Source organism: Stegodyphus dumicola, chromosome X2 (assembly GCF_044657685.1).
Source record: "Stegodyphus dumicola isolate Sdum_Otavi_A_Nest chromosome X2, ASM4465768v1".
NCBI lineage: Eukaryota > Metazoa > Arthropoda > Arachnida > Araneae > Eresidae > Stegodyphus > Stegodyphus dumicola.
In genome coordinates, this window is record NC_140781.1 from 113,947,686 (window position 1) to 113,960,196 (window position 12,511).

Here is a 12,511-nt window from a genome sequence, read left to right on the forward strand (position 1 = left end):
TATTTGAACTCCTGTATGACTAAAAATTTCAGAAAAACTTCTGGTGATGAATGCAGTCCATATGGCAGTCTTAAAAAACAGTATATGTCTAATGGAGTATTAAATGTAGTAAGTTCGCAACATGAATCTAAGACTTTAATTTGCCAAAATGCTTTGTTTGCATCTAAAATACTAAACACCTTTGTGTTTTGCGTTTTGGAGGAAATTTCCTCAAGGGTTGTTATGTGATAATGCTCTCTCAGTATATTTTGGTTAAGGTACTGTGGATTTAAGCACACTTTTAAATTATCATTCTTTTTTCATATGATAGGTATAACTAGATAAATTCCCTATTTCTTTAAATAAGTCTTGATATCTATTTAAAGATTGTAGTAACTTTTCATTAGCTTCAGTATTTACTGTACATACCCTTTATACTAGATTTATCCTTTTAAAGTACGTAAACCTAAAATAGCTAGAACAGTTTTCTTACAAGCTACAACTTGAGATTATATTTATCTTTATCACCTTTAGATGTCTCACATAACGTATATTTTCCAATTACATCAGTTTAGAGTTCTGCTAATTCAGCAGCTTTGCACATTTTAATACACTTCTCCAATGTTAACTGCTTTTGCCTTAATGGTTCCTTTAAGATTTTTATTTAAAATTCTACTAATTATTCTATCTCTGTTTAAACTATCTTTTAATTTTTCAAATCTGCAGTTGACATCTACTTAATTCCTTTATTAAAATGTCATCAAATGATTCACCTATGTGTTGTGTTCGAGAGAAAAATATATGCCTCTCAACACTTTTGTTTGCTTTCGGTGAACAGTAATTTTTGAAAGCTTTGATTACTTTTTCTACATATTTCTTCTTCACTTAAATTAAGAGTGTTAAACTTTTCAAGTGCTTCTTCACCAATAATATGCAATAAAATAGCTACTTTAGTTTCATGCAGTTTAGTATTACCACCGGTTGCTAACACGTAAATCTGAAATTGCACTTTCCACTTCTTCCAATTTTCACGTGTATTGCATTCGAAACTTATATTGTTTGGTGGCTTTAATTCATCCATATTTAATTTAAGACTTCAAATAGTCTATATATATATGTGTGTGTATATTTTTAAACACTTCAAATGAAAATAAATAAGACACTTCCCAATGATAAAAAATTTTGATTTCATTCTAAATGGCTTCCTGTCTTGTATCAGTGTTGAGAATATCTTTAAGGTTACTGTCAAAGGGACGTTTTTTGGTTCTTAAAAAAAGTTTATTGTCTGCACCATTTGATTAATAAGTGAAGAGTAACATAATTTATATGTTATAACTAAACTCGTTGATGCAACAGTCCTTAGAGAGCCATGGTCGGCAGTGCCCTGATATCTGCTTTCTTGACCATGGGCCCCAGGATGCATGAATATATGCCCTGGACAAGTGGTCAGCTTGTTGCAGAATTCCCTGGTGTTTAGACCACAAGAGAACTTGGTATTCATTTTATCGACCCACACAACGGATGAAAAGCTGAGTCAACCTTGCCCAGCCCAACTATCACACCATGGGCCTGTGGTGCTGCTTCACAACACACTAGCCACAGCGTCTAATTTTTATGTTATAGGTAAGTGCAAATAATGACTACGAGATCAGCTAAGAATCGTTTATTCTACAGTATTAGTTATATTTTATATTGCACTTATCAATATCATGTATTATGTACAGTTACAGCTACCTATGTGACAGTGGCCCCATTCAAAATAGTATTTGGCTGTAAATTGTAGCACTCCCATACATGAATTTTAAGAGGCCACTGTGATTAACTAACTACCTTTGTGGTAACTTTCTATGTGCTTTGTGATATGGCTTCTGCCCACTGAACATTGGTATGTGGAGAACCATGCTTTTTTGCTGCCTTATTTCTGCAGTAACCTTTGGCTGGATTCCATCATCACAGAGGCTGCAGAATGAGGCCACTAACTCAAGATGAATCTCATGTGAACTTGAATACAGAACTAAATGCTTAGGCATCTGCAGCATTTTTTCCCCAATAAACTCCCTAAATGCATCTGCATTGTGGTGGTCGTTCTGCGAAATAACACAAGAACTCATATTATTTAAACAATCCCCAAAAACTGCTTGGCTAGGAAGTTTTTCCTTACGCATTAGCCAAAAGTTATCAATGCTAGATTTAGCAAACATGGATTTCTGGTTTTTTCCAAAATAAGTATTTATGGTATGCTCCTGAGGTGATCTGTACTTACCCAGCTATTCAATAAATACTTTAGGTTTTTTAAGTTCTTTGTTTAAGTACTTGATTGGCAAGATAAATCAAAAAGTTTTTCCAGGAAACACAAAATAATTTTAATTATTCAGAATTAGGTTATCTGAGCGTGCACTCTAAGTTCTTTTTTAATACATCACAAGTACTGTCCTTTTTTAGCCAAAGCTGAGATGTATGTAATTTACATTAGGATAAGTGAAAGAGAAACTGGTTTTAAAACTATTGAGATAAAATGTGGTTTTCCTTTAAAATTTAAAAAAAAAATGTTTCAAGGCGATTTTAAATTTCAGCGAGTCTTCATTTATTGAATGTACATGATACTAAAATTTCAAAAGTATCATCCTATTCATTCTAAATAAAAGTTATTTAATTAGGTGAGAAAATATATTTTATATAATTTTTGTTTCACATCACGGTATGTATTGTTGCCTTAAATGTCCAGTTGATTATTTTACCAAAAGTAGATAGGGGTACTGATAGGTAGGTAGGTTACGGAGGACTGGAACGCCTGGTGTCTAACAGAGGTAAACAGGCATGTGTTCCAAACCCTCCTCTAACTACGACAAAAGCTTCCTGGAACCACACGAGGCTGCACCAGGAGATTATTGAGGTTGTCAAAGGGAAGTACATGGCCTTACAAGGGCATTAGTAGGATTGTATTACAGTTTGAAGAGGAAAGCTGTGGTGTTACAGATAGTAGGTAGTTAAACTAAAAATACTTGAATAATAAGACGCATTTAAAAAAAAAAAAAAAAAAAAACATAAAAATGCATAGGCAACAATACACAAAGCACAATGCGTAAAATGCATAAACAGAGAGCACAAAAAAACAGGTACATACACATAGTCACTTAAAACACAAAAAGATAAATGGAGTACATGAAGTCACTTGAAAGCTGGAGCACAATGTTAGTGTAAGGCAGTTCTGTTGGATATAAATACAAGTACATCTTGAATGATGAATGATGAGTTCATGAATACTCATGTGTGCAGAAGAAGAGTGCGGTTAGATTGCTAAGGCGTTGATTATTGTAGCATCGCTAAGAACATAGATAAAAACACTGATAAAAGGCACGAGGATGTTGTAGCACTAATTATTGGGCAGTGCCCCAGCAATGTGTGCACCGTGAGTCACACAAGCGTTCACTAACACTGCGTAAGAAGATGTTGTTCACATGCTGTTGAAGGGATTACACACGTATCATTATGGAGGCATAACACATCTCTCTAAGGAGATGCCACATATTTGCGAATTGTTAGTATTGCCACTTTAGATTGTGGGCAGGGATGCTTAAACACACAGTTGTGGTGAAGCCCAGATATTGTAAAATTCACTGGACTAGTCTTAGAGCTTATCGTCAGTACACCATAGCGTCATTTTAGCACGGTAGGCAAAGGTCTGTGCCCAATGCCGCGATGGTATTCATGATGCTGGAGATTGAATTAACCGCTCCTTTATGCGTTATAAGGAACCGGTGATAGGCATTCCTATTATTTGTAGGTAGCGGAAGATGGTGTGCAGCCGTCAAGGGACATTCAAATATGTAATGGTCTGGTGACCCTTCTGATCCACAGACACAGATATCTGTATTTGAGATGCCGTGGCGATTGTAATAGCTGGGAAACGGGCCGTGACCCGTGATGAAGTAGGTGAGAGGTGCTACGGCAAAGAGTCGATCGGCGGAAACTTTCGGGAGGTAGGTGAAAGTCCGTCTGCCTGTCTCGCATTCGGTCCACTCACGTTGCCATTGGTGCATTCCTTGCTCTCGTAGGAGGCCCTTTAGATAAGAGCAGGGCGCAGGTACGGTGATGGGTTGGGCTGTCGGGTTAGAAATTGCATCTTTGGCCAACGTGTCAGCAGCCTCGTTGCCCTCATTATTCGCATGGGCTTTAACCCAGACTAGATTGAAATGGTAATGAGGGTGTTGCATAAGGAGATGTTGGAGACTTCGTGCGATCTGGCAATCTATGAGATGTTGCACTGCTGCCGTAATTCCCAGTACTTCCGCCTGGAAGATGCTATTGTGAGTGCGAAGTTGTCCTTGCCAGTCGTGTACAGTTTTGCCATTCTCATAGTGCACAAAAGCACTGCCTACACCATTCTCCTGCTTTGAACCGTCTGTGTAGATCTGGTTCCCATTCCGTGGTGCGTGTGTCGAGGTGTGAGTCTGTTGCTTGTCAATTTTGATGTGGGTTCCACTTCCTCTGAGAACTGGATGAGTATGGGTAGAAGTGGAGGGACGTTCGAACTGGACTGGACTGTAGCTGGTATTTGCGAAAGTTGCATCTTTGCGTAGGTGGATCAATTTAGTAAAAGTTGCCTCCATCTCTGCTTTTATATGGAGTGGTAATATGCCAGCTAGAACTGTTGCTGCACTGGTGGCGGTTGTGCGGTAGGCTTTGCTTAATTGCAGGGCGAAGGGGCGTTGTAGCGTTGTAAGTTGCCTGATCTTGCGAGTACCCATTGGCTGCGCCCAGATCACTGCAGCGTATAAAGCTATTTTTTCTACAACTGTGAGGTATAGCACTTTTTGGATGTCGGGGTTTTGGCCCCAGTTGCGACCTTGAAATTGTCTTGCTATGCGGGCGATAATTGACATCTTGTTTCTGGTTTCCATGATATGCGGAATCCAAGTGAGACCTTGGTCCCATACTACCCCTAAATACTTGAGATTCCGCGCAATTTTGATGTTTCGGCCTAGAAGTTTTATGCATGGACGACGAGTTGGATTGGTACCTCGTCTGGGAATTATTATTGCTGACGATTTTTCTATGGAGGTCGTGAGCTTTAATTTGTTGCATGCGGTGGTAAATAAGGTGCAGGTCTCTGTGCTGTTGCGTTCCAGTTCTTTCCTGGTGCGTCCTCTTACGAGCAGGGCTACGTCGTCTGCATAAGCAGTGATGTTTGTATGCTGTGGCCAGTTGGTTTCAAGGACTGAATTGAAGGTGAGGTTCCAGAGTGTACTGATATTGAATTGAAGGTGAGGTTCCAGGGGTACTGATATTAAAAAAAAAGAGAAGAAGGCTGTTTTGGAATTCAAAACACAGGTTTGGTATTTGAAACCCTGGTTCCTGCCAAACAACCGCAGGCCGTCAGGGCTAACATAATAATATGTTTCGTGCAATTTTAGCCTCTGGTTTATTTCTTAGAGATGAATGCATAGCTTCTGTAAATGTGTTTTGAGTAAAAAAGTCTATAATTATGTGCATTTCAAGTGAAATCACGAGGCCAAATTCATTATTTTCCTTGTGAACTTAACAGAGGTCCTCCAGCTATGGTATCACTCTAATGATACCATAGCTGTACTCTTGAAGTAGTTCCATTAATCAGATGTATTCTGCATCAGAACAAAATGTATAAAGCATTCTTTTAGTGAATTTGTTAAGATGGTTCCTTTTGTCACTGTTCTAAATTTCAACTCAAATTATCCATGATTCATATCTCAAAGAAATCATTAATCTTCTTTTTCGTGTGTGCTATATAAGAACTGGAAATCAGGAAAAATAGATTAACTTTTTAATAGAATTTGAAATTTGGAAGTGCACATTGTTTTCAGTAAGTGGGAACAGTAAGTGGGGGATTGTGTTCAGTAAGTATTTGGAAGTCCATTCATTTTGGGAATATGTATAAATCAACTAAAATGTAATATAATTTGATTCACCAAATTTTCATGCAATAATTCTTACAAACAGAAAATGTTTATGAATTTGGATTTCATATCATGTATCTGTATCTTGTTGTATGTTTTTTTCCCATCCTGTAGACTTTAGGGTATAGTAGTGCTGGGGAACGACTAACTATGCGTTTAAGACAGCAGGCTTTCAGTAATATTTTAAGGCAAGACATTAGTTGGTTTGATGATGATCGACATGCAACTGGAAAAATTGCTACCAGGCTGGCTACTGATGTTCCTATGGTTAAAAGTGTGGGTATCTATTAACATTCTAAATTTTCTAAATAGTTGCCTTAATTTTTTTTTTCTTGAAATAAGTATCTATCTCATTTTAGGCTTCTGGACTTCGTATTGGCACTGTGATTTCAGCTTTTGTGACATTAGCTGCTAGTCTAGCAATAGCTTTTATATTTGGGTGGAAGCTTGCTGTAGCACTTTTGATTGTTGTTCCTATTCTGTTAGCATCTGGTACTGTGCAAATGAAAATCCTTAAAGGAAATCAGAAAAGAGATGCGGAACTTATGTCTGATGCTGGAGAAGTAATTTTTAATTTTATATAATTATTAAATATAATAATAATATATTTGTAAAATTGTAAGCTGTGATAGTGTAAGATCTGCTAAGAGTAAAAGTGCATATTTGAAAGATTGTAAAGCTATTACTAACAAGGATAAGCTATTATGAATAAGTTCAATAGTTGCAAGTAATTTTGTAGCATCTCCAGTCCACGTATTTAATTTCAGTCTGTTTAATATGCTAAAATTAATGTAAGTGCAAATGTTTAATTCCCAGTTTGTAGCGTTTTCTTCTCTTTCTTGTCTGATACTCCTCCTCCTAATATTTTCACAGTTATCTATTAATACCTCTTTTCTACTTTGTAAAATATTGCATAAGCATGGACCCATATTTACTAATTCGGTATCAGTGGTTTTGTTTATACAGTGTAGCAGGGAATGCCCCCCTGTAAGTTTTGAAATGCAAGCATATAAAATAGACAAAATATGGAAGTTCTAACATGTCCATTGATGTTTACTAATGTATATGCAGGTTTGTTTAGGGCTGATATGACTAAATATGTCAAATGGAAGCAGTCATTGGCAAACATCATATATAGTTAAAGCTTCTGGTTTATTTTCTTCAGAATTTTTTTATTTATTTTTTTTTTTTATAAATACCTTAATTTCAAATAAATTTTCGTATGTAATCGCTATACCTTTCTAATAAAAATTTGCTGTTTTCTCTTATTATTATAATATACTAAATGCACATTTGAAATTTACTATTTTTCTTTTTTTTTCTTGAAGGTTGCATGTGAAGCTCTTGAAAATATCAGAACTGTTCAGAGCCTTACTCTAGAAGAAGTGTTTTTCACAAGATATGTGAGTCACCTCCTCCTTCCTTATATGTAAGTGTTAGAGCAGTTTCTATATACTGAATCTAGATCGTTGTATTTAAAGTTAAGATTACAGACCAGATTTCTTTTAACACTCTTAGCATTATGGACGTAGAATTCCGTATAGAAAGGGGCTTATTTATTCATTACACTGCAAGCTTTTAATGTATGTGATTTTGGGTAGGGTTGAACTGCAGACATCGTGCACTTTATGTTTTAATAGTCCTCTATACTTAACTTGAAAGCAGTAAAACAGGGATCAGTTTATACATACTTGATGAGTTCTATACCATGATTTTGAAAGCATAGACAAGAGATAAGTACTGTTATTTTACTTCATTACAGCATTTCCATATGATAATGGCTTACTGGCCAACTTATTTACACTTTGTTAACTGGAATTAAATTTTTTCAGTTAAATATATAAAATCTTCAAATGAGACAATATCAGTTTTTGATAGAATTACTATATTTAGGTCTGCGCTTGTGTATCTTTTCTGGCCAGTATACAATGAAATATATGCACTGCTTTGTGGTCATTTACTTTGTGGTAGTTCACATATTGTGGTAGTTCAGCATGAATACTTTGCATAAATATTATTGAAAAAGGTGTCAGGTTTTTAGGGGGAGTTTAAAATTGTACCACTTTTATATTAATGGCTTTACCAAACTGAATATAAATTGCAAATTAAACTACAGAAGTTTTGAATTATGTGAGTTAAAACTGTTTTTTAATAAAAAGCATGAAGATAAAAAAGCATAAGAAATAGGTTCCCTATAGCTTGTTAATTTATGTGTAACAAAATTTAATGTAGTTGCATATCAATGGCAGGTTTCATTCATAAATTTAATACTGAAATTTAGTAATCAATAAAGTATGAGCAAATTTAGCATATGGTGTAAATCACCTTAAATAGTTACAGTTTTAATCAATTCCCTCCTCTTCCTCCCTCCCATTTTCATATTAATTCTGACCTTCAAAATTAAGCAAAACTGAACCTTAGATTGTATTTAATTTTAATTATACAGTGAAGAAAGTATAAACACATGTCCTGAAGACATTATTGAGAATTTCATTTTTCATGTTCTGAAGTAGGAGAATTAATCTGCTTTTGCTAAATTTCTTTAAAAGCTAGTGCACTTCTTTTTTTCCAAAGTGATAATTGTCACAGACAATGATTAGCTATGGGAAATGTTCTTGTGTTTGCTGATGGCATGCGATATTGTATATATATTTTTTATATATATATATATTTTTTTTTTTTTTTTTTAAGGAAATAAGCTTTCCTAAAGCTGCACTTTTAAAATGCTTATTTTAAACGATGTGTAATATATTTATATATCATTTAAAAATATTTTTGAAACAACCAACCAACCAGAACTAGACCCCCACTGTGCAAAATTACTTGTTAATTAGGGATTAAAGGTGTAGTCTAGAAGAAATTCTACTTACCATTGCGAGTGCGCAGCTGAAGGGCCGGGGACTCGAAAATACCTTAGAACCAGCGAACCAGTTAAGAAAACAAGCCAAATTACCCTCCTTTCCTGGAAAAGGTGGAGGCCTAACTCCGTAAGTGGACTTGCTACTACTAATGTAGCATTCCACCAATTCAACGTGAGCCACAAGTGAAACTCACATCCGCTCAGACACGCACAAACAGAAATAGTCTTCATTAGATTAAGCAAGTCCTTTGAAAAACGTTATGTGGCAGTTTCTAAGGTTTGATATCTTTGGCAGTAAATTTGAGTCATGAATAATAAAAGGTAGGAGCATCGAGCACCTGAGCTGCTGAAATCTGCCAGTATGTTTTGACTTACTTGGAATTTGATTTCAGCATTACTCGCCTGTTGTTGATCCGATGCCTTAGTGATTGCATAAACTATCAATTGATGTGTATTTTCTATCTGTGATAAATACTTCATTCTTATAACATATTAAGCTGAAAAAGAATATATTTGCATTATTTTAATGTATTTGTAAATACCCGAGTTATATCTTTTGTTTATAAGTGAATAATATGTCTTTCAGTTTGTACATCAAAATTCCCGTGCATGTTTTCAAAAGGTGTAAACAAGGGGTTTTCAAAGTTGAGCAATTTCATAGTTTCAGGGAAATGCAGTCACGTTTCATTTAGCCAAGTTTTAGTTCATGAATATAAAAACCTACTTTTATTCAAGTTTTGATATTTTTCAACATTTTCTATACAGTTTATTGTTTAATTTATAAAACATTTTAATAACTAATCTAAATCTAAGTGAATGTATGTATATATTTTTCAAGTTTTGGAAGGAAGGGGTGAGTTATCTTCTAGTAGTGATGAAAGGGGTGCATAGGGCAAAAAAGGTCGAGAACCACTGGTGTAGATTTTACATGTACCAGTAATACCTGACTCTAAAAATTAACGTTTTAGTCTATTTTATTGCAATAAATGATTAAACAGATTATACTCTAATATCCATTTCGGGTACTTAATGTTCTTAACATTTCTTAATAATTTTAAAGTTTCTGGAGTGTAAAATTCACATGAAATTATTTGAAGTTTTCACAAATATTCTCCTGTAAATTTATTGCAGGGATCTGCAAAATTCATATTTGCATTGGTCAAGGATCAATAGTATGATCATTATGTTTCTGCACCATGTACATTCCTAAACTGTATAGCAATCAGCAGTTCAATGTAGCCTTGATTTTTTGTGCTATAGATCAATAAATATTGTGGTTAGAAAATCATGTTAATTTGAATTTTTATGTGTATACCTTATTATTTTTCATTTCTGTTTTTACTGTCTTCTTTGTATAGGGAAAGTAAAAGAAATGCCAAAGTTTATGCTGTAGCGTATGCCTTTTCTCAAGCAATAATGTTTTTTACATATGCTGCTGCTTTTCGAATGGGTGCTTATTTAGTGGCTCGAAATGAAATGATTCCAGTCAATGTTTACAGGTATTTTCCCCCCATTTGTTTTACAAATTTTCTATGTTACTTGAATCGTCCTTTTGGTATTTTATAGCGTTTATCTGTTATGCGTCAGTGTGTTTTTAGTTTTGTATCTATTCCGAAAAAAATGTCGTGTTGTTCATGTAAAAGGAAAATAAAACTGTGAATTTGAGTATTCAGACACTTCCCTTTTTACAAATGAGTCCTCGCTTTATGTTCGGAATGACCATTGTGCCACGAAATTGTTCATGAAATCTTTTGAGGTTTGCTATGCTTATCTCCAAACTATGTTTTTGAGATAAGTGTCACAAATACTGTTAAAGAAATAATTAAAAATAATAATCAAATAAATAATACATTTTAAATGCAGTACATTATAAGTAAGTAAATAATTACTTTATTGTACAATGCATACCTTGAACTGTCATATTTGCTTTGAGGCATGTGTTGATAAGATGAGACTAGTAGATCTTTATATGGGTAGGGGTGAATCAGTGTCTGACTTATTCTTTGCAAACTGATTGATAAATAAAAGAAACATTTGTGATGATTTGGCCATGTGATAGGTGTAGCTGGTTTTTTAGATGAGCCAAGAATACTAATTTCTGAATTCTTTCTAAGAAAATGAGTGTCTAAATGTGTCTGAATAGGTTTTCTGTCTCTTTCATCATAAATGAGACAGTAACATTGCATGGCATCATATTCATCCTTTTCTTTAGCAACCCTCTCAGAATGTTTTTTTTTCCACTTCAAACAAATTTCACTCTTTGAGAGCAGGTATGTATGTATATGCAAAATTTCTTAAGCTGGAAAATGCCAGTATTTTTATTTTAATATAACCCACTTCCTTCATTTTCTATAATTTAGGTGCAAAAATTTTATAAAACCTATACATTTTAGTCAAAAAAATGTATTTGAGCACAGCAAACTTTCAAACATTTTTTTGAAAAAATGATTAAGTATTTGATGCTTTTCATACAAGTCATATCTTAGAGCTAAGTAAAATCAAAATAACATATAGTTAATGTATAATAATGCTAAATAAATATCAAATTAAACATTCCCTGTGTAGAAATGAAAGAGTAACAAAAAATTTTGACATGCAAATGTACATTTTTCAGAAAACTCCAAAGCATATTTTAATAATGTCGTAGTTTTCTTTTCTTCACTGAGCCTTTTAGGTATTAATTTCATATGTTTTTTTTTCTGGTTATTTTTTTCCTTCTATTCTGTGGTGAGTTTTGTGTCATTTCTGGTAGAAATTTTAAACTTAGGACTCTGTCTTGCAAATTAACCCAAAAATGCTTAGTAGGAGGGAGGTCTGGACTGTACATAGATATTTTTATTTAATGTAGATAATTGTATAAAATCAGCATCTTGCAAATAAGAATATTATGTTTGGGATCCTTGTCTTTATGCAATCTGTGCTATAAAAATATGCCCAATTTTTAGCACTACAATTCAAATTTTATTTTTAAATATTTAATTGCATTTAGCCTGCTGTCACTAAAATATAGATCTCCAAAGCCCCAAGCACTCATACGGCCTCAGAACTGGCTGAGATTCTTTGTTTGAAGGTCAAAATTATGTTTCTGCCCTATAATTTACTTTCATTCACTCCCAGAAATTTTGAATTTCCTTTCATCTACATTTATAAATAAGTTTCAAAAATCTTGAGGCCTTTTTAATATAGGACTTAGCAAACTGTAACTGTACCCTTCGATTCGCTTTTCTAGAAATTGTTTTCTTCTAATTATTCAGCCATGAATGTTACATTTTCTAAAAATATTCCTAACAATTTCTCCATTAGCAGACATGCTAATAAACATTGTTAGTCTTATAAAGTCAGTTTCACTACACTGATTTTGGGAATACAAGAAAATTTCCAATAGTCCATTTTTCTTAATGATCAGCTGAATGCCTTGGATGCAATGTTTATATTTTGTTTTCAATCAGATTTATTTCATGATATATTATAATTATATTATGAATAGATTTACTTACATTTAATAATTCTGTTTTCCTCAAAAATTTCCAATGTTTCTAATGAAAAATTATAAATTTTTTCATGTCAATAGAAATCTCAGAACTTTTCTGACTCATATTAACCAAATAGCTCCTCAACATTAAACTTCGCCTTTTCCAAATTTAAAAATACTTCTTACAGGTATTTTACAAGAAAAGTCTCAGATAAATGGGGTTTTTATTATCACAGTTCCAGAATACCTTTTTTTAACCTAAATTTC

General features: G+C 33.9%; 1 protein-coding gene across 3 annotated transcripts in view; it reads left to right on the forward strand.

Annotated features, from left to right (window-relative positions):
• LOC118193907 (ATP-dependent translocase ABCB1-like) overlaps positions 1–12,511 on the forward strand; it is a 379,421-nt gene that overhangs the window by 320,066 nt on the left and 46,844 nt on the right. For all 3 annotated transcript variants that reach the window (XR_015039173.1, XM_085809734.1, XM_085809733.1), the window contains exons 19-22: positions 6,027–6,188; positions 6,272–6,475; positions 7,241–7,341; positions 10,131–10,271. Coding sequence is in view for 2 of the 3 variants with exons in the window: in XM_085809734.1 (XP_085665860.1) it covers positions 6,027–6,188; positions 6,272–6,475; positions 7,241–7,341; positions 10,131–10,271 (608 nt within the window). In the remaining variant the exon portion in view is untranslated. The remainder of the gene's footprint in view (positions 1–6,026; positions 6,189–6,271; positions 6,476–7,240; positions 7,342–10,130; positions 10,272–12,511) is intronic.